At 35.8% G+C, this 23,651-nt stretch overlaps 1 protein-coding gene across 2 annotated transcripts in view; it reads right to left on the minus strand.

The window, feature by feature from the left end:
* ATAD2B (ATPase family AAA domain containing 2B) overlaps positions 1-23,651 on the minus strand; it is a 157,057-nt gene that overhangs the window by 120,175 nt on the left and 13,231 nt on the right. The window contains exons 2-9 of one of the 2 annotated variants that reach the window (XM_044918700.1): positions 15,565-15,716; positions 8,902-8,951; positions 8,391-8,544; positions 6,819-6,921; positions 5,867-5,975; positions 5,004-5,045; positions 2,992-3,108; positions 308-383 (exon numbers count right to left, since the gene is read on the minus strand). In XM_044918700.1, the coding sequence (XP_044774635.1) occupies positions 308-383; positions 2,992-3,108; positions 5,004-5,045; positions 5,867-5,975; positions 6,819-6,921; positions 8,391-8,544; positions 8,902-8,951; positions 15,565-15,716 (803 nt within the window). The remainder of the gene's footprint in view (positions 1-307; positions 384-2,991; positions 3,109-5,003; positions 5,046-5,866; positions 5,976-6,818; positions 6,922-8,390; positions 8,545-8,901; positions 8,952-15,564; positions 15,717-23,651) is intronic. The other variant, XM_021697499.2, reaches the window with a different exon arrangement.

Genomic DNA, 23,651 nt, shown 5'->3' on the forward strand with positions numbered 1-23,651 from the left:
ATGTGAATTGTTTAGATTCAACTCTACTAAGAGACCCCCCGAGAGCTATGTGGCTTTAGGGAACATAATTGTTAAAACAGTAACTATTCTAAGCAAACTGAAGCAGGAAGAAAATAGTCACATATAAAATAGTAACTACTAGTCCCTAATTAAAGAAAGAAAGATGCCACTTAGTCCCTCATTGACGTTATCAACACCATCAATACCTATATTCTAATTATAAGGCATTTCATTATGTATTATTTAAAGGATATATCTAAATGACAGATATAAATATTTCCTCCTTTCGAAAACCAACAAAACATACCTGATATGGCTTCTTCTTGCTGGAGATCTGTGAATATCAAACAGTGTGTTTTCCCTCTTTTTTTGATGAGCTGGTACTTAAAAAAAAAAACAACACAGAAATAACTAATAATAAATTGATCAACTGAGGTATTAAAGGAAAAGAAATTACTTCTGTTAACTTTCTGAATAGAAGATAGTCATATGTGGGCAAGAGATTTGAACACTCCTCCAGAGATAACGCTGGCAAAGCAGCACATAAAGATGCTCAACATCATCTGGGAAATGGAAATTTAAACTACTGTAAATATGTATTAAAATTAATTTCAAAACCGGACCATACCAAGTATGTGGTAAGAGAATGGTGCAACTGGACTCTCATACATTCTTAGGGAGAATGTAAGTGGTAAAATCACTTTGGAAAACAGTCTGGCAATTTCTTAGCACATTAAATATACACCTAAATCACAAAACCCAACCATTCCACTCCTCAGTGTTTACAAGAAAAATGAAAAAATATGTCCAAAGACTTGCACATGAATGTTCCTAACAACTTTATAACAGCAAAATACTAAAAACGTCAACAATCCAAATGTCCATCCACAAATGAATGGATAAACAAATTATGATATATCCATACAATGGAATGCTACTTGGTAATAAAAAGAAACACACTAGTGTTATTTTCTTTTTTTTTTTTTTTTAAAGATTTTATTTATTTATTCATGAGCGACAGAGAGAGAGAGAGAGAGAAGCAGGCTCCCAAGGAGCAGGGAGCCCGATGCGGGGCTCGATCCCAGGACCCTGGGACCATGACCTGAGCCGAAGGCAGACGCTTAACCATCTGAGCCACCCAGGCGCCCGCACACTAGTGTTATTTTCAACAACATGGATGAGTCTTACAATTATCCTGAGTGAAAGAAGTCAGACAAAAAAGAGTATATATTGTACATAAAATTCAAGAAAATGTGAACTCATCTATGGTTAGAGAAAGCAGATGAGATGAGTGGCTGCCTGAGGACTGGGATGGGGATGGCTCCAGAAAGTTAGGAGCAGATTACAAACAGGTAGCAAGATATTTTGGGGGTTGATAAACATGTTCATTATCTTGATGGTGATAATATTCATAGGTATATACCTCAGGTATGTCCAACTTGCCAAACTGTACATATTAAATATGTGCAACTGCAGTAGACTGTATTTCAATTATACCCCAATGAAGTTTTTTTTTTTTAATCTAGAAAAACAGTTCACAATCTTTTTTTCTATCTTTACATATCTCCCCAATTATCAACAGGGCTATCTGTGACAGTGACTCCTAACTGGTGTAATGTCTGCATAGCAAGTCTGCATAAACTAGAGGCAAGCCTCTAGTGAGATAACTCTGATCCACCCCTTCCAGAAATTCAATCATCATTTTAGAGCATAAGAGTCTAAGTATAGGGGTGCCTGGGTGGCTCAGTCAGTTAAGCGTCCACCTTCAGGTCAGGTCATGACCCCAGAGTCCCGGAATCGAGCCCCGCATCAGGCTCCCTGCTGTGCAGGGAGTCTGCTTCTCCCTCTACTCCTCACCCCACTTGTGCTCTCTCTCTCTCACTCTCTCTCTCTCTCAAATAAAATCTTTTTAAAAAAAAAGTCTGAGTATAAATACTTCATAAATATCTCAGTCCTTCTTAAAAACATTATGCTAAGTGAAATAAGCTAGACACAAAAAGTCACATAAAAGCAAATCTATAGACAGAAAGTACATCAGTAGTTGCCAAGGACTGCGGGGAATCAAAGGGTAGAAATAATAAAATGTTCTGGAATTAGACAGTGGTGATAAATGCATAATTCTTATAAATACACTAAAAACCAATGGATTAAAAATCAGCAAAACCCACCAAAAATGGTGGATTTCAGGATACATGGATTACTATATCTCAATTTTAAAAAAATTGTAGGGATCAATAATGATGGAATGTCCCAAGAGATGGAAGAAAGTCAATAAAACAGCACTTACAGAACTGATTACCTGTCATTATCTTAACAGCATTAAGATAAAAGTTTCCTCCTTAATAAAACAAAAACAACAACAAAAACCTAGGGTCATCTGGCTGGCTCAGTCGATAGAGCATGTGACTCCTGATCTTAGAGTTATGAATTCGAGCCCCACGTTGGGGATAGAAATTACTTTTAAAAAATAAACATATAAAGTTAGATTATTGGCCAAGCTGCAGTCCTGTACCAGTTTTGTGACTTTGGCTAAACTACTTAACCAGTTGGAACATAGATATATTTGCCCTAAAAGAACTGCTGTAAATGAAAGTGTTCAATGAAATCTAAAGTATTACAGAAGTATGAGCAGTATTTATTACTAAATTTAAGAGTCTTTAAATAAAATGTACACGCTGTATGTAATTCTATATTGCAACTGCGTACTTCAACTTTCTTTTAGTTGTGTCTGTGAACATAAGTAAATATAAAAAAAATATGACTGTAACTACAAGAGATTCCATTCTTCTAAATTCAGCAACACTAGAGGCACCTGGCTGGCTCAGCCAGTAAAGCATACAACTCTTGGGGTTGTGAGTTCAAGCCCCACATGGGGTGTAGAGATCACTTAAAAATAAAATCTTTAAATTCAGCAGCGCTGATTTTTTTTTTTAAAGGGGTGGAGCAGAATAAGCTACTCAACTACAAAAGAAGTTCTTCAGCATTTCTTACCTATTGGAGGTGCTTGGTATCGATCCACTGTTTTCCTTTGTCTCAAATTATACGGTCTATCATTTTCTTCTCCTTCTGCCTCTTCAACTTCTATATCTCCATCCTCCTCTTGAGATTCTAGTTTCCCCCACACAAAAGAAAAGAATCACTGTTTTAATCCACAAGGATTGGTTAACTCTAGAAACGAGTATTTACATTTTGTCTTTTAACTCGCTGCACAGCTGACATTTAAAAGTGTCAACATTGTGGGGCGCCTGGGTGGCTCAGTCGTTAAGTGTCTGCCTTTGGCTCAGGTCATGATCCCAGGGTCCTGGGATCGAGCCCCGCATCGGGCTCCCTGCTCAGTGGGAAGCCTGCTTCTCCCTCTCCCACTCCCCCTGCTTGTGTTCCCTCTCTCACTGTATTTCTGTCAAATAAATAAATAAAATCTTTTAAATAAATAAAGTGTCAACATTGTATGATACAGCATATGTCAATACAATCAAGTCAACCTAGATAGATGCAAAAAAAAAAAAAAAAAAGCCTTTCCTACAAATAATATAGCTCTCTGCTAAGTAACCTAGGTATACTTATGATCTTTCCATTTCTTTGGTCATACAAAACAGTAATAAAGATGAATCAAAATTTGCATCAAACTTCATTTAATGGCCAGTTATACACCAGTGAATAAGGCTAGTGTTCAAATACTACTTGGTAGTTCAAAAAAATATGCCTACAAGCTAATTACTAATGTTACAGCAAGAGCAATTTTTGTTGGTAGTATAATGGTTTGTTAGGCCTGCTGACAACTAAATAAGCACAAATTAGTTCTATTTTGATAGGAAATGCAGGTAGGAATTGGGAGGGAGCATGAAGCCAATTTCTGGGGTGTTAATAGTTCATTTCTTGATGGAAGTGATCACTTTATAATTCACCTAACTATACACTTAAAAAATAAATTATAGTGTACATAAATCTTAAATGTTTATTTTTAAAAAGTGTTTTGGCTCGGGATGCCTGGGTGGCTCAGTCGGTTAAGGGTCTGCCTTCGTTTCAGGTGGTGATCTCAGGGTCCTGGGATCGAGCCCTGCATTGGGCTCTCTGCTTAGGAGGGAGCCTGCTTCTCCCTTTCCTCCCCCTCGTGCTCTCTCACTCTCTGTCTCTCCCTCAAATAAATAAAATCTTAAAAAAAGTAAACTGTAAACAGATGCCATATCATAGTTATAGCCAAACCACTTTTTATTATTTATTTATATATATATATACATATTTAAAGATTTTATTTATTTATTTGAGAGAGCAAGAGAGCACACGAGGAGGGTGAGGGGCAAAGGGAGAAGCAGACTCCCCACTGAGCAGGGAGCCCGATGCGGGGCTGGAGCCCGATGCGGGGCTCGATCCTGGGACTCTAGGATCATGACCTGAGCCAAAGGCAGACGCTTAACCGACTGAGCCACGCAGGCACCCCAATTTACAGTTTAAAATAAAAGTCTGGGGTGTCTGGCTGGCTCAGTCGGTACAGCATGCAACTCTTGATCTCAGGTTTTTTAGTTCAAGCCCCATGTTAGGTATAGATATTACTTAAAAATAAAATCTTTTAAAAAAATAAATAAAACTCTAATGTAAATTTATTGGCTTATGGTTCCCAAATGCAATATGCTTTGTGATTAACTTTTACCACAGGAATTGTCAATATAACACAACCATATTAAGGAATAGGAAAAATTTCAAAACCACCAGTGATACTGACTGAAATAGGAGACTAAAAATGTAAACATCTGAAAGCTTATTCTAAGCTTATAAAAATTTTTATTATTAAGTTCTAGAGAAAATCAGTAAATACAATATTATCTAAATGAATTACTTATACCCAAATAAGTCTCTTTAAATCCTCAAAAAATATTAAGTTTTGAGAAACACCTGCACAATAATATTGTGGGAAGAAATTCTATATATGGCAAATCTATTCTGAAAACTCTACAAAGGTGTTCATTTAATGAAAAGGCAAAAGTCACATTATAAATCTGTCTCACCTATACTGATTTTCTCCAAAGGAAGCAATATAGAGGCTCTAGCTGTAACAACAATAATATTTGCTCAATAAAGTACCTTCATTAGAAATATCAGCTCTTCAAAACTCACTAACAATATATTAGAGAATTTGAGAAATAAACCCCTTCATCTCCATCTAAGCTATACAAATAGTAGGAACTGGTAAGATATCCTGGTAAAATACAACTATCCTGCATTTACAATATACCGAATCTTCTGAAAATCCATTTCAATAAAGATTAACACCTAAGAATTGAAATCTATAGGTGTACTTACTAGTCATTGATTTATAATCTTTGGGGCAAATGTACTTTCATCATGTTCCCAGCTCCAGCCCTACAAATTCAGCCAGGGTTCTTCAGTTCAGAACCCAGACAAGCCTCAGAAAAGAGCAGTACAACCCCCTCCACTAACATTAGCAGGCCCTCTTTCTCTGAACCTCACCATTCACTTCTCATTCCATAACTAAATTTGGGACCCAAATAATCAGAGATTCAAAGGATATAGATAGAAGGCAGATAGAGGCTTCCAGTTAGACGGTATCTAAACACAAAAGAGGCCTCACCTAACAACAAATCAGCCCATGGCAAATGCCACACCAGATTAGGTCACTTGAGGGCTACTAATAAGATAAATTACATAATGACGTAGAGTATAAAGGCATTTTTCCAGATGAAAGTGAAAACTCAGAATGCCAAATAAAAATTATTCCAAATTATACAATATAGAGCTCTAAAGCCAAAAATCACCCACCCAGCAATATTACGCATATATTACTTGTATATATTTTTCCTCCCTCCCACCTGAACTTTGTAGTATTTACTTCACAAGGTACTTTACAAACCTTCTTCTTCACCCTCAGTAGAGACCTCATGATGATTCTGTATCCCATAACTATTTCTTCTCAGTGATTTTCTTCGCCTTTTCACTCTTGAATACATATCCATGTTTTCCTTTTAAAGAAAGAAAGCCATCAAATATTAACATGGAATTTATTCCTATCTATAAATATCATTAACCCAATGGTACATGACCACTCTTGAAATTTACTGAGCACCTATTTGAAGGCACAGATTCATGAAAAATGGAGGTTCCTGAATTCAAAAAATGTAAGGGACAAGAGGAAAAATAAAACAAATATTTGAAAATTTAAAATTACAATGCTATGAACATACTTTCTCCCTGAAGCAAATTACAGCCTGCTAGGATGGAATAAGACAAATCACAGGTAACTATAAAACAAGGTAAAACAAATTAAATGCCATAAAGAAAGATACAATGTACCATAGAATTCAGAGAGATGATGCTCTTGTTGCTGAGGAAAGGGAAGGGAGGCAGCATTTGAGATGAACCTTGAAACAATGGTAGGACTGCAGCAGTCCCTAACAGGAAGTATTACCAGAAGTTAAGGATAAAGGAACAAGAATGATCTGTTTATATTTGGGCAATGGTGTGTGAGAAGATAAAGCTGAAACCAGATTATGAAGGTCAAGGTGTTTTTAATTAATTCAGTACACAATAAAAAGAACATTAAAGGTTCAAATCAGAAAAGTAACAGAATCAGAGTGGTAATTTAAGATGACTCTTCCGGCAAAAGCACAGAGGGTCTTTTGGGGAAGGTTGTGGCAAGCAGAGTAAGGACAGAAGAAGAAAACATAAAATCCCAAATTAAGGTAGAAAAAAGAAAGGAACAAATCTGTTAATTCAAGAAAATCCAAATGCTGCTCACCCTCCCTTTGAATTCCTCAACCAAAATAAAAAATATTTGCCAAGGTTGTTAAAGTTAATATACTCACAAATTCTGTATCTGTCCACATTCTAAGTCGCTCTACTTCTCCTGACCGACGATTCCGTCTGATATTAATGTTGTCCATTTCCTGTAGTACAGCTTCAGCAGTACTACAATCACATAATAAAACTAGGATTTAGACAACTGTGAAACCACACAATGTGTCATACATGTAAAAGGCTCTTCATCAAAGCATAATCAAATTATCTTTGATATGTAACTGTACATGGCATCCCAATTAAATAACTTTCTGAATCAGCATCCATCAGAAGATAATGTCCCCCAAAAATCCAGAACATCTTTTACCTTAATATATTATAATAAAACTTATAAAATAGAACATTTGTTTATAATACTCCAAATATTTGGGGCACCTGGCTGGCTCAGTCAGTACAGCATACAACTCTTGATCTCAGGGTTGTGAGTTCAAGCCCTATGTTGAGTGTAGAGATTACTTAAAAATAAAATCTATGATACTCCATATATTTAACTCCACAATGCCACTATAAATGACTACCAGATCCAATGGTAGGCAATGAAAAAAATTTCAATATTTTTATTTGAAGATAGTGTTAAGAAAATTTATAGGACAGAAAATCTATAAAAAGTTTAAAGCTGGGGGGGAGGAAGGCAAAAAAAAAAAGGTTAAAGCCAGGGGTGCCTGGTTGGCTCAGTTGGTAAAGCGTCTGACTCTGGGTTTCAGCTCAGGTCTTGATCTCAAGGTCGTGAGTTCAAGCCCTGTGTTGGGATCCAGGCTAGGCATGGAGCCTACTTAAAAAAAAGTTTAAAACCAACATAAAGTTAACTGAACAGATACTTTCAAAAATTAGACAACACTGACCTCTACGAAATACAGGCTAACATTACCACATTTTATCTTTTAAACACATTTATACAGCACTTACTGTGTGTCCAGATAATGATCAACATACTTAACTAATACTTGAATTTGACATTACCAGTATAAAATATAATTTCCTCTCTTGTAAAATAGGGATTATACTGACCTCCCTTCTCTCCAGGTCATTGCAAGGATTAAGTAGGATAATTTATCATCTGAGAAGAATAAAATTTCACTGCATGGAGACACTGAGCAATCTGCTAGGCTCATTCACTAACTATATCCCATATACCCAGTCTCAAAAGACCTTTAAACTCAAAATCTTGACTAAACAAAAGTATACTTACTACACATCAATAATGGAATTTAATGTTGCTTGAAAATTGTCAAAAATTGTTAATGAGCAAATGTTAAAGGACTATAATAGTAAAGACAGAATAAAATTACTTTTTATATTATTTATGCACAAAAACTTAAAAAGGATGAGAAAAATTTAGCTATTACATAAACTATTAAATCTAATAAATGGACTAGAAACTGATAATCATTGCTAACCACTATTAATTCAAATTAAGTTTTAAAATAATTGCATTTATTACTAAGTCAGTGCTTATTTTTTAAAACATATCTAGCCTAAAAATCACTGATTTTTTTGAAATCTGAAATCCGATTTTGAAATTTTGAAATCTGAAAACTTAAATAAATTAATTAAACTGCTTACTGCATAAGCATTCATACCTATTTACTAGTTGATCAAATAACAAACTCTGGTTCACGCTTTCAAATCTGTTTTTCCTGGAACGACAACTTTTTCTGACTTCCATGTCACCATTTATACAAGAAAGGTCCCCATCTCCCTTTTTTTCCCCTCGAAGGGGATGGCTTCGAAGGGCTACAAGAAGAGAGAGATTTACAGTTCAAAGTACAGAGTATAAAAAGAAAAAAGAAAAAATACATCAAAAATTACTTTTAAAAGACTACAAAAAATTTAATATTACCTCTTAAATGGCTTTAATATCCAATAATCTAAAATTGATAACTATTTACAATCTGTCATAATAATTTTAGTAATTTCATTTGTACTGATTTCTCAATGTTTAACAATTACGCAAGCACTATGACTGAAATCCAGTCATTTCCAACTGTATGCTGAACATACTAGTAAATCACTGTTTTATCCCGCTTTAACACTTACTAACAACATTAGTAAGAATTTCAATACTAACCAGTTTCATAACAGAATACTCACATAAGCTACTATGTCCGTTTGGTAATGTAGCACCAGGCTGAGAAGTTAACCTAGAACACAATTATATTTAATATGCAAACACATCAACATTCATTTAAAGAAGCAAGAAACGCAATACTGGTGGAATCATTTTAATCTTTAAAATGTCAGTAATATTACTTTTTCAGAGTAAAGATGACATTATTTTATTCTAAGATTGGTAATATACCAATTAATAAAATATATTTGCTATGAGTCATTTCATTACTTCAAGAAAAGCTTTAATAACAGATTATAAACTGAATTTACTCTGTCTTCAACTCTATAAAGTCCAAAGAAGAGGCTGAAGCTTAACATGTACCATAAAGTTAACTGATACCATAAGCAGCAATGGTCACAGACATTCGTTATTGGTTTTGGTTAACAAAGTAAAAAACAACGACAAATTTATTCAAACAATAAATTGTGCAGAGCGCCTGGGTGGCTCAGTCATTAAGCGTCTGCCTTCAGCTCAGGTCATGATCCCAGGTCTCTGGGATCGAGCCCCGCATCAGGCTCCCTGCTCAGCAGGAAGCCTGCTTCTCCCTCTCCCACCCCCCCTGCTTGTGTTCCCCCTCTCTCGCTATGTCGCTCTCTGTTGAATAAATAAAATCTTAAAAAAATAAAATAAAATAAAAAATAAATTGTGGGAAGAATAAAGTCCTTGAACATCAATACCGTTTAATAGTTTCTCCAAAATATTTTATTACACAATCTAACCTGATAAATGAAAACTTAGCTAATTTCTCAAAATAGTCATCATACAATTCTCCCTCTTGGGTGAAGGAAAGCAAATGTTAATTCAGTAAGAAGATACTTAAATGGTCATCAAAACATGAAGACTTAAAAAAAATCACAGTATGGGGATGCCTGGGTGGCTCAGTCGTTAAGTGTCTGCCTTTGGCTAGATCATGATCCCAGGGTCCTGGGATTGAGCCCCACGTCAGGCTCCCTGCTCAGCGGGGAGCCTGCTTCTCCCTCTCCCACTCCCCCTGCTTGTGTTCCTGCTCTAGCTATCTCTGTCAAATAAATAAATAAAATCTTTAAAAAAAAAAAATTCACAGTATGCTTTTGTGTAATTAGAAAGTAAAAAACAAAAAGTAAATTGCTACATAATAAAAGAACTGTCGATGTAAACTTACTAAGGTATTTTTTAAATACCCAATGATTATTATTTTCAAAAATTAAAAAAAAGGGAAAGGACCATTCAGAAAATAGTAAATATAGGATTATCTTCTCTTCTATTATCTATATGGTTCGCACCAAATTTTCTTTTAATGGAAGTATACTTGATACACAATGTTATTATTAGTTTCAGGTACATAACACCGTGATTCAAAAAACCTATACATTATGCTGTGCTCACCACACGTGTAGCTCCCATCTATCATCACACAATGCTATTACAATACCATTTACTGACTATATTCCCCCATGCTGTATCTTTCATCCCCGTGACTTACTCATTCCATAACTGGAAACCTGTATCACCCACTCCTGTTTGCACATATTTTCTTAACTAAAATATTCTAATGTTTTGGGTTACTCCAGCACTCTTCATGCTAAATTTTAAATGTTAAATATTAAATATTAGTTATAAATGCCCTTGCCTAATAAAGGTCAGAGCTAGGATGACTAAAGGATATACACAAAACTCAAACTGTTATATGTACTTATACTGTCAAAAACGCAAAAACAAAAAACTCCTGCCCTCCCTTCCCCCAGAAAACAACAAAAGTATCTCATTCTAATATGGTACACCCCTTGGAAAGTATTTCATTTTTAGCACCTTTGTACACAAAGTACACATAAAGTAATGAAATTGGCGTATTAACATATCTTTCCTTGGAAAGATTATGCATATCAAATTTTCTAGAACTCACTTAAAACCACATAGAAAAGTCAATTTTACTACTTCATAAATATACTTGGCTTTGGACCCAACATAATATTAACTCAGTTTGATCAGTTTATTTACAAGTCTTGGCTCCAAATGAATTTTAGTGTATGCAAAATCAAATTGTTGAAATTGTACATACTTAAATAATTCAAAAACATAAGATGCTAACCCTGAAATCATTCTACAAAAGAAATCTAAAACTTGAGGCGCCTGGGTGGCTCAGTCGTTAAGCGTCTGCCTTCGGCTCAGGTCATGATTCCAGGTCCTGGGATCGAGCCCCGCATTGGGCTCCCTGCTCTGGGGGAAAGCCTGCTTCTCCCTCTCCCACTCACCCTGCTTGTGTTCCCTCTCTCGCTGTGTCTCTCTCTCTGTCAAATAAATAAATAAAATCTTTGAAAAAAAAAAAAAGAAATCTAAAACTTTTCTCAACAATAGCAACATCACTGAAAAAAAGCACAATAAGCTTTTTGTTCCTCTGAAGAAGACAATGCTTACTTGGCTTTTATTTCATTGCTAATGAAAGATGTTTTAAAAAGGAAAAATAAAAACTTATTCTTCAATCAATCCAATTATCTTACAATCATAGATTACTGTCATCTTTTTCCATTACCATTTCTCTTTATAGAGATGAAAAAGATGAAAAAGGAGACAGAATATTAAATACCTGAGTATGGAAAGAGAGAATACTGGGATTTTAAGAACTGGCCTGCCTATACAATAACATAATATGCCTAAAAAAGTTTATTGGGTGCCACTCAGTTGGTTAAGCAACTGCCTTTGGCTCAGGTCATGATCCTGGAGTCCCGGGATCAAGTCCCGCATCGGGCTCCCTGCTCAGCAGGGAGTCTGCTTCTCCCTCTGACCCTCCCCCCACCATGCTCGCGCGCACACGCGCGCTCTCTCTAATAAATAAATAAAATCTCAAAAAAAAAATTTCTTAAATCAATGTTCCCAAAAGTTAATCACTTAAAATGTAACTAGGTGAGTTCACTGCTTAAATGAAAGGTCCAATAAATCTTTTATGATTATGAAGTCTCCTTTGCTTCCTTTGTTTATTTTTGAAAAGAGGAGTGGGTGGGGGATATTTCCCTGTATCTATGTTTCCTATATTTTGTATTTTTTTTTCCTAAATTTTTTAAATGGAAACAGCATTACTTTACATTAGATGATTATTATGTTAGAATTTTCTACACCTTCAGTTATCTGGGGCATACTACCAATGCAGTATGAGGCTACTAGTAATCATTACTTATTCTCCCTTTCCCATATAAACCCAAGGCATTTAGAGATTTAGGGGTTTTAAATCTCATACCAGGAAAAGCCTCAGTTTGGAAAAACCTTAACCAATACTGGGGCGCCTGGGTGGCTCAGTCGGTTGAGCGTCTGCATTCGGCTCAGGTCATGATCTCAGGGTCCTGGGATCGAGCCCCGCATCGGGCTCCCTGCTCAGCGGGAAGCCTGCTTCTCCCTCTCCCACTCCCCCTGCTTATGTTCCCTCTCTCCCTGTCTCTCTAAGTCAAATAAATAAATAAAATCTTTAAAAAAAAAAAAAAAGAGCTTAACCAATACTACCTACAATTTTATGTGCCTCAGCAGTTTAACAAGTGGTTACATTTCTGCCTAACCTCACTACTCTCTCATCATCTGACCACAAAACAAAATTTTCATGCATACTACATTTAAGTGTACAGTTAGTCTTATCAAAGATTTAATTTTAGGGTGCCTCGGTGGCTCAGTCGTTAAGCGTCTGCCTTCGGCTCAGGTCATGATCCCAGGGTCCTGGGATTGAGCCCCACATCTGGCTCCCTGCTCAGCGGGAAGCCTTTTCCTTCTCCCTCTGCTTGTGTTCCCTCTCTCACTGTGTCTCTCTCTGTCAAATAAATAAATAAAATCTTTAAAAAAAAAAAGATGTAATTTTGTCTGTATCTTACAGCATGTGTTTCTATTATTCTAGAGACATTAAGTGCATGTCACATTCTCTAGGGTGCCTCCTCCAACAACACAGACAGACACGTGTGCACACATACGCACACACAGCATCCCAGTTCAATAAATGTCTATAGCTAAATAAATACCAGCTGACAAAAATGGGATTCTTTACTCAAAATATTTGTAAGCTACAATAGCTATCTAGGCTAGCATGGATATATGTGAATTTCTACATATAAGATAAAGAATATACAGTAAAATTTTTAACCAAAAAAACCCTTATTTTATAAAAAATTATCATAATTATGTTGATAAACTTGAGCCTTTAAATACATAAGCCCCAATTTCTCCCCAAAAGAAAACTCATAATCTATTTCAAATCATTTACGAAAACTTCAAAGTTCTAAGTTCCACTTTTACCTCTATCTTCATCCAATTACCGAGCTCTCAAAAGTTATTTCACCAATCAACAGTAATTAAAAAAAAAAAAATTAGCAGTCTTGGGGAGCCTGGATGGCTCAGTCAGTTAAGTGTCCCACTCTTGATTTCGGCTCAGGTCATGATCTCAGGGTTGTGAGATTGAGCTCTGGGTCCGGCTCTGCGCTGGGGGTGGATCCTGCTTAAGATTATCTCTCTCCTACATTGTATGTTAACTAATTGAATTTAAATTTTTTAAATGACATATTTAATTTAATTTAATTTTAAAAAGATTCTCTCTCTCCTTCCCCCTCTGTCCCTCCCCACCTGCCTGAAAAAATTTAAAAATTAAAAATTTAGCAGTCTTTACAAAGTCCTTTAGGATTCATTATTTTTCAGTGAATACTAATTCTTATCTATATTCACTTTCCCCAAAATGAATTACATTTGTAACAAAGCATTTTTGTGAAAGAAGCTTAATAATTTTACTTTAGATGCTCATAAGACCTTAGGATTACCAAAATAAAGGAATCGAGATTCTCAGGCTCATGACATAAAAACAAACACAAGCTTCCAAATAAATCCTGATTTTTGTATTTATACTATCTCAAAATCTAAAATATTTTTAAGTACAAGCTCTCCTCAAAATTCAATTCTGTTGAATCTAATAATAGGTCAAATGGTGTCTTCTTTTCAGGTCATCTGAAACACCAGAACATTCTAACAGTGTGGCACTTACATTACTAGATGAAAATTAAACTCAAAAAAACTTTTCAAATTGTTATTCTTCTGCCAAAATATAAATAATAAATTGTTAGTATTCATTATTTCTTAAGCTTTTTATTCAAAATGTACTTAGTATTTTTTTAATAAGGAGTATCACACTAAGGCACCTAAATGAAGCAAAACTCTCTCCCCAAAACAATTTTTGAGGCTTTTTTTATACAAAAGACATAATCAAGATCAATTACACAAAGGCCTTCTGAGCGGCTAAGATGAAGACAATCAAGTGCCCACCATATACTCAAACTGTTAAAATTATCTTACAGTGAAAGGTAAAACTTTGACACTAAAAGAACAATTTTAAGGAACATTTATCTAGAAAAAGAAGCCTGATTCATTCATTTAATAAATATAGGATACAGATTACAACAGGTAGATCAAGTCTAGAAGTGTAATTAAAGGGCAGTACTCATTTTAAGTAACATCATTATAGCGACCTGGATCTGTTTTATCTCACAGATGAATGAGTGTGGGAAAAGAAAAATCAACAGGCTATGATTCAAGATTTTCCTACTTAGCTACCAGACAATGCAAAATAAAAAACTTATAGTAAGTGGTGCATCTTCTGGAACGTACTGAAATAGGTAAGACTCTTCAGGGACTAATAAATGTATACTGCCTATCAAAGTCTATATAACCCCAAGATTTTTTTTCACTAAAAAGTAACAGTATCCAGGGGCGCCTGGGTGGCTCAGATGGTTAAGCATCTGCCTTTGGCTCAGGTCATGATCTCCTTCATGGAAGGACTCCTAGCTCAGCGGGGAGTCTGCTTCTCCCTCTCCCTCTGCTCCTCCCCCCCGGCTTGTGCTCTGTCTCTGTCTCTCTCTCAAATGAATAAATAAAAATCTTTTTAAAAATATTTAAAAAAAAAAAGAATAACAGTATCCAGAATTTACCTATACATATAAAATCAGATAATTTTTAAATACTTCAAGGAGGAAAGAAACCAAAGGATTTCCCTTTTACTTTTGTTTGTAGTCAGCGCATCATCAGCACTTCTACATCAAAGACTGGAGAAAAGAGAAGCTAAGAATTCTGAGTTCAAAGTTTAAATCCTTTGTGTATGTGTGCCTATCTTAGCTACATTAAATTATTATTATTTACTTTGGTAAGTGTGTAAAAGTTTTCCTTATACATACCGAGCCAAACCCAAAGCAAATTTAAACTGACAACAAGCAGACAAATGAAAAGATTTCTTTAAAAATTATTTTTTATTTTATTACATGTTAGTATATCAATTCAAGTATAATATTTAATAATTTTAGAAAGGGGAGATTTTACTTTATTTTCAAATAAAAATATACTTCTAACCAAATATCTTTATTTAAAACTTCCAGGAGTGTAAGTACGTACACATATTCAAGACCTATCGAAATCCTTATTCTTTTAGTAATAATAGTTTCTATTATATACTACATATTTTTATATAACAAATATATTTTATGTGATATTTAGAAAAAATAAAAACACATACAAAATCATAAAACAAGTTTAAAAATTGATAAGTATTTCTAGACAATAGTGGCTTTACAATTTAAGAAAATTAGCATTAATATGAGCCCTGAATCATATCAAATAATTCATGAAAAAACAGTGGATGAGTTCTCACTTCTCACCTGGCCTGTCCAGTTGATATGTTCCATTCCTCTCGCTGACCAGTACCTCGTGATTTTGATTTGTCTTTGCAAACAGAATCAGGTTGTTTCAAAGTGCGTTTGGCTGGAGGAGACACGTGGCTATCACTTAAACTACCATCAACTTCAGCTTTCTGAAAAACAGTTAAAAATGAATTTATTATTCCTCTTAAAACACTGAATTCCTAAATTCTTGATAAAGTACAGTATTTATTCAACCAATAAATATTTACTAAATGAATCACTCTGTAAGTATAGCAAATGTAATAATCTGTAAATACAGAAACAAGGGAGTAGATTACATTTATAATCAGAAAAGTATAGAGTTTGTTGTTTTACAATAGTTTCAAGCCTACATTTATCTGTGCATGAATAATAACATACATGTGTACACCAAGGTTTCTAATTCTAATTCTACACCTTAAGTTTCTTTCCAGACTTTCCGCTTTCATGTTTGTAAAGCTCTTCTCAAGGAGAAACATGGCTTCCATTATCTTCAATACATTTATTTATTTGCTTTTTTAAACAAATTAATAATTTGTTTAAAATAACCAATTTCTCAACCAGAGACCTCCAACCATCACATTTCCATTATTCCCTCTCCAGCCACATGTCCTCAGACTAAGAAAGGTCAGTATCCGCACAGCAGCTCTCCTCTTTACCACTCAGTTCATTGGATATTGGGCAAGTGGGTAAGAGAGCAGAGGGAAGATGAACCTTTATTTTAGAGATGATTTAATTCAATGCTAATACTTAATCACTTGATATTATAGATCAGTATTTCAAAGGTATATATGATCATTTTCAATATGCTACCAAATAGTTTTATTTCCTTTTATACAAACTTAAGAAAAATATAAGAAATATCCTTTTCATAAATGCACATTTCCAAATCCTATTTTCACAAAGCAAGACAACTACATTACACAAATAACTAGTCAAAATGTAGCCATTAGCAAACAAACTTAAGAAATACTTGTAATAGGGGCGCTGGACTGGCTCAGCTGGTAGAGCATATGACTCTTGATCTCAGGGTCTTGAGTTCAAGCCCCATGTTGTACTTAGAGCTTACTTTTAAAAAAAACAAACAAAAACTTGTAATACTGTATATGTTTAAACGTAGCCAAGTATAACATATAGATTTAACGGTTCACTTACTAAAAAATATTTTACAAAAAGACCAATTTCTAATTTTGTGGTGTTAATACAATTTGCCATGAGCTAGTTTTAAAGCCACAAGACCACATTCATACTAAAAAACACAAAGGGAAAAACTACTAGATATTCAAACATCAGAGTGTCTATAATTAAGAAAAATAAACATATTAGTTTTTTTGTATGTATACATATACAATACATATGTATTGTACATATACATACATTTTTTGTATGTATAACATACAGCATCACTTATTAGTTTAAATCACTAGGAAAAACTGGTTAGCTACTTCCAAACTATCCTCAGTAGAGGAGGAAAAACTATTTAAGACGCAATTCAATCAGGGCGCCTGGGTGGCTCAGTCGTTAAGTGTCTGCCTTTGGCTCAGGTCCTGATCCCAGAGTCCTGGGATTGAGCCCCGCATCGGGCTCCCTGCTCAGCGGGAAGCCTGTTTCTCCCTCTGCCACTCCCCCTGCTTGTGTTCCCTCTCTCGCCGTGTCTCTCTCTGTCAAATAAATAAATAAAATCTTTAAAAAAAAAAAAAAGATGCAATTCAATCATGTAATAGTACTTTATCAATAAATATGCTTACTGTACTTAACAAATGAGTGCTTTTTTTAAAATGCACTATTTCAAAAAAAGAAGAAGAAGAAGGTAGCAGGAGGGGAAGAATGAAGCGGGGGAAATCGGAGGGGTAGACGAACCATGAGAGACGATGGACTCTGAAAAACAAACTGAGGGTTCTAGAGGGGAGGGGGGTGGGAGGATGGGTTAGCCTGGTGGTGGGTATTGAGGAGGGCACATTCTGCATGGAGCACTGGGTGTTATGCACAAACAATGAATCATGGAACACTACATCTAAAACTAATGATGTAATGTATGGGGATTAACATAAGAATAAAAAATTTTTTTAAAAAAGTAACAAAAACCTAAAAAAAATAAAAATAAAAAATAAAAAATAATAAAATAAAATGCACTATTTCGGGGCACCTGGGTGGCTCAGTCAGTCAAGTGACCCACTGGATTTCGGCTCAGGTTGTGATCCATTGTGGGATCAGGCTGCCTCAGGTTCTACACTCAGTAGGTTGCCTGCTTCTCTTTGTCTCCTCCTCTCCCGCTGCCCCTCCCCCCTCACTCTCCAGCTCTAAAATAATAAATCTTAAAATTGCACTAAATTTCACTTCCTCAGGCTCTTGCCTTCTCCAACCCCCACCCTTTAATGGAGTACATTAACGAGCCCAACATCACATGGCTAATGAATGACTGACAGAACTAGAGAAAAAAAAAATTAGTTCCTGCCATTCCTAATATGTAATAGTCCTCTTTCTATTATCTCAAACACTCCACCTTAGAAATTTATAAAAATACTAAGGTTAAAGTGTGTCTTAAAGGTCATCCAACTAAACTACTCATCCAAGACTTGATTACTCTCTACATTTGTCATTCAAATGTGCTCCACCCCAGACTATCCAATCAGAAAACATTTTTTTATAAGATCCCCAGGTGATTCTTGTGCACATGTCTGAAAAGCATTATTATATAACGTACTCAATAAGCAGTCACTGAGGAAGCAATGGCATGTGTTCTAAACTAAGGCATCTTTGTGAATACAGAAACTGATACCTGTGAACTTCTTCACCAATTTAGACAGACCAGGCCAGCATTACTCCTCCTGATCAAATCCTATCACTCACCCTTCAAGACCCATTATTTTCCAGGGTGCCTGGCTGGCTCAGTTGGTAAAATGTGCAACCCTTAATCTCAGGGTCGTGAGTTCAAGCCCCATAGTGAGCATTGAGCTTACTTAAAGAAAAAAAAAGAAAAAAGACCCATCTTTTCTTAAAATCTTACCTGAAGGATCTAATCTTATCTAAATTGACCTTTTTCCTCTACTAGCTGCAACTCTATTATACGTTTTTGGCACTTGATTATATTCTACTACAGTTACTACATAACTCTTTGACTATCAATTTAAATGAGTCTGTAGGATTTTTTTAAATATTTATTTAGGTAATCTCTACACCCAACATGGGACTCAAACTCACAGCCTTGAGATCAAGAGTCGCATGTTCTTCCAACTGAGCCAGCCAGGTGCCCCAAGTTTGTAGGCTTATTTATTGATCATTCTCTCATATTGTACTAGCTTTTTTCAGTTCCATTCAGGAGTGTCTCTCGAAGTGTTATTCACATACTACCTGAATCAGAAATCACCTGATTTCTCATTTAAAGAAACATAACCTGCTAAACTAGAATCTCTGGAGTTGGGATATTTTTAACAAGGGCCTCCAAATGATTCTTAGTACCCAAAAGTTTGAGGACTTCTAGCATATAATACAATTATGAGTCACATTATCCCAACTGCTGCACTATTTTGTTGTATTTTTCTTATTTTGGTAGGGTTTCAGTTTGGACTTGACTCTATGACAGAGATCTCAAAGTAAGTAACACTACAAAAAGCTCCTTCCCTCCAAAGAAATCTAGGGATTTAAGTAAAACAAATAACCAAAATGTAAATACATACAAATTACTTACTTCAGTACCATTTAATTAATGCCAAGCTTTAGGAAAGCTTTTACCTACAAACCTGTGTACTAACAGTTCTCCTTTAATAGGATGATCATAATGCTCAACTTTAACTTTTTCATCTTCAAAGCATTTTACTAGTTAATTATAACCTAACCCTTTGAGGGAAGGCGTTGCCAGTTTCAGAACAAAGATACTTAAGAGAGATTACGCAAGCTACCCACAGTCATTTAGCAATTTGTGTCAGAGTGATTACAATCCATGAGTAAGAAAGGCATCTTAGACTAGGGAATAATTTCATTTAACAAACATTTATTGAGGAGCCTACTGTGTACTTAAGACTTGGAGGACAATGGTAAAAAAGATTAGACCTAGTTGAACTCAATACACAATCTACTGGGTTGACAGTCACAATGACAATATATGGCATATTACAGTAAGTACCATAAAAGTACACAATTCTCTGAAAACAAAAACAAAAAACGGTAACTGCCAGTAGAGATGAACAAAGATATCATAAATGATGAGGACTTTATTTTGTAAAAACATAATAATGGAGCACAAAGAATGGTCAGAGGAACATGATTCAAAGATGAGATAAGTTCCAAAAGAAGTGTAATAGTAATAGTTCCAAATGCCACAGAAAATAAAAGTACAATGAAAACATAAAGTCATTCCCACCTAAATGACTTTTTACTCTAAATTCTAACCTTAAAAATAGTTAATTTTTCCAAGTAGCAAAAATCATTTTCTCCTTGAGTCTTAAAGTGCCTTAAGCCATACTCATCAGCTACTACAAATACTAGCCACTATTCTACCACAAGTTTCATAAAGCCAGGCAAAAGAACTTGAGAATAACAAAGCAGAGAAGAATTTATGCTACTCTAATTTTTAGGGAAGACTTCCTGCCCAGATGAGAATTTGTCAGAAATCTAGAATCTGGGTTTTAATGTGAAGACAAAAAGGATATATCCAAGTATAACATTAAAAAATGAGAAATCAAGGAAATAAGTGAATTAGCCAACCATGAGATTAATCTGAGGCTTGATGATGGCCTCATGTAGAATTGTGGAAGTAGAAAATAAGAAACTGATTCCAGAAAGCAGAATAACTGAGAAATTAGTGACGCCAGCATTCAAATAAGCACAATAACTGCAGGTGTAAAAGTGGTTGTTATTTTTTAGTGGGTATGGAGGGGAAGCCAGGAGACAGATTTTAAAGGAAGAAGTGTAATGGTGAATTCTAATTTCAAAGTTAGGTTTAGAATTCTAGCCAGAAATGTAGGGAGACAGCTATCAGGCTGTGGGAAATGCAGCTCTGAGACAGAGTGAGGTGAGGACTAGAGATAGATATGACATGGGAATAGAAGGATCATAGGTAAGGGGCGTCTGGGTTGGTTAAGTGTTTGACTTCAGCCCAGGTCGTGATCTCAGGCTCCTGGGATCCAGCCCCAAGTGGGGCACCACATTCAGCAGGGAGTCTGCTTCCTCCTCTACCTTTCCTCCCCCATGCACTCCTGCATGCACTCTCTCTCAAATAAATAAAATCTTTTTAAAATTTTTAAAAGACGGGGGGCGCCTGGGTGGCTCAGTTGGTTAAGCGACTGCCTTCGGCTCAGGTCATGATCCTGGAGTCTCGGGATCGAGTCCCGCATCGGGCTCCCTGCTCAGCAGAGAGTCTGCTTCTCCCTCTGACCCTCCTCCCTCTCATGCTCTCTGTCTCTCATTCTCTCTGTCTCAAATAAATAAAATCTTTAAAAAAAAAAAATTTTTTAAAGACGGATCATAAGTAATACACAGAATGAAAAAACAGAAAGCAGAAGTAAAAATCTTAAAAAGGCCTACATTCAATCGAAGAGCAGACAGGATTTTGTATAAACTAGAGAAAAATATATAGCATCTCACTAAAACAGGGAAGTGGAAGTTTGTTCCAAAATGACTAAATGGGAAAAAAGCTGATAAACCTGTGGATTGGTAATTGGGATGTCACTATAACTTCTGATAGGGCAAATTCTCCAAAACGCAGGATAGAAATCACTAGGGGAAGAACTGAGTGAGCAGTGAGAAAATACAGGTGATGACTACAGAGCTATTATAGGAAGTGTCAGTGTGAAGAAAGATGAGACAACAGTCTAAAGAGGTTACAAAGTCAAAAAAGTCAGGGAAGAATTCTTTTTCTTTTTTTTTTTTAATGCCCCCTTTATTTTTTTCTTAAACTCTACTCCCAATGTGGGGCTCTAACTCATGACCCCAAGATCAAGAGTCAGGTGCTCTATCAACTGAGCCAGCCAGACACCCCAACTCTTGGTTTTGGCTTGGTCGTGACCTCAGGGTCCTGAGATTGAGCCCTGCGTCTGGCTCTGTGCTCAGTGTGGAGTCTGCTTAAGATCCTCTCTCCCTCTCCCTCTGCCCCTCTCTTTCTCTCTCTTAAATAAATCTTAAAAAAAAAAAAAAAGATAAAAATAAAAACTAAAAGATGATATGGTTTCTTATAAATAGAAGGAACCACAGAAGAGAATAAAATAAAACTTTAGGGGCGCCTGGGTGGCTTAGTCGGTTAACTGTCTGCCTTCAGCTCAGGTCATGATCCCAGAGTACTGGGATCAAGCCCCACGTTGCATCCGGCTCTGCTCAGCAGGGAGTCTGTTTCTCCCTCTGCCTCTCCCCCTGCTTGTGCTCTCTCTCTCTCTGTCAAATAAATAAATAAAATCTTTTTAAAAAATAAATAAAATAAAACTTTAAAGAGTAAGACAACTGATGAGAAAAAGATCCTCAAAGAGACAAAAAATAAACAAAACAGAAACATTATCACCCAGGTTAGATCAAAAAGTATATGTGTACCATCAATCTTTTCCAGTTTGCTATATAAGATACTCCTTTTTTTTTTTTTAAGATTTTATTTGACAGATAGTGACAGCAAGAACACAAGCAGGGGGAGTGGGAGAGGGAGAAGCAGGCTTCCCACTGAGCAGGGAGCCCGATGCGGGGCTCGATCCCAGGATCCTGGGATCATGACCTAAGCAGAAGGCAGACGCTTAACGACTGAGCCACCCAGGCGCCCCTTTACCTTTTTTAAAAATCCTGCTTTCATGAGAAAGCTTAGAAGAGCAATTTCTTTTTCTTTCATCAGTTACCATGACTGCAGAAAACAAACCACACTGCTACTTATTTGCTTAGAGCCAATGCTATTCCACAAAGTCCTAAAACTTCAGGCTCACAAAAGATCCTAAATTTTCCTCAAATATCCCAAGAGCAATGGCTTACTAGTTTAAGATTTCTAAACAAGAATGAATGTATGAAAGGATATACAAAGAGACAAAAATATATACAAGTGAGCTGAGGAACTGTAAAAAAAAAAAAGTCTATTATAATTTAAGATACATTTTTCTTCATGGAAAATAATTTTTAATCTGAAAATAATACATTACTTAAAATAAGAAAGAGACATAGGTACAGAAAAATGCCACAGACTTAAATGTTGCACAGGACCAGTCTCATATATATAGCAGCACTACCACTGTAATTAAAAACTACTATTCACCTCATAAGACTGTTCAGAAAACCAGGTGAGGTAGTAGAAGTAACAAATATTACACCTACAGCCTGACAGTGGATACAGTCTCAAGTAAGGGCACTTGCCTGACTTTGAAGGATTAGTATAACTCTATAGTCTTATTAAATTCTCTTTAGTGAATTCATTCGTTTCACAAACAAAATTTATTAAGCACCTATTACTGTGTTAGATACTAAAGATACTTGATGACAAGATAGTCTCTGCTCTTCAAGAAAGTTAAAGCCTAACTCCTTAATTCAGCCAGTAAAAGGTATATAAAAACTTAATAGTTCTGAGTATTGGGGAGTGGGATGCATATTGATTTAACCTGTTTAGAGAACAATCTGGAAAAACCCATAAAAATTTAAAATACATATGCCTTTGACCCACTAATTCCACTTCACCTATTTAAAAAAATAAAGGCTGGGGCTCCTGGGTGGCTCAGTCGTTAAGAGTCTGCCTTTGGCTCAGGTCATGATCCCAGGGTCCTGGGATCCAGCCCCACATCAGGCTCCCTGCTCAGAGGGAAGCCTGCTTCTCCCTCTCCCACTCCCTCTGCTTGTGTTCCCTCTCTCCCTGTGTCTCTCTCTGGCAAATAAATAAATAAAATCTTTTTAAAAAAATAATAAAATATTTTGTCAAAGAGCTAAGACCAAAGGTCTTGCGGATTCCTTTTTTTTTTTTTTTAAAGATTTTATTTATTTGAGAGACAGAGAGCATGATAGGGAGGAGGGTCAGAGGGAGAAGCAGACTCCCTGCCGAGCAGGGAGCCCGATGCGGGACTCGATCCTGGGACTCCAGGATCATGACCTGAGCCGAAGGCAGTCGCTTAACC

Source organism: Neomonachus schauinslandi, chromosome 10 (genome assembly GCF_002201575.2).
Source record: "Neomonachus schauinslandi chromosome 10, ASM220157v2, whole genome shotgun sequence".
Lineage (NCBI taxonomy): Eukaryota > Metazoa > Chordata > Mammalia > Carnivora > Phocidae > Neomonachus > Neomonachus schauinslandi.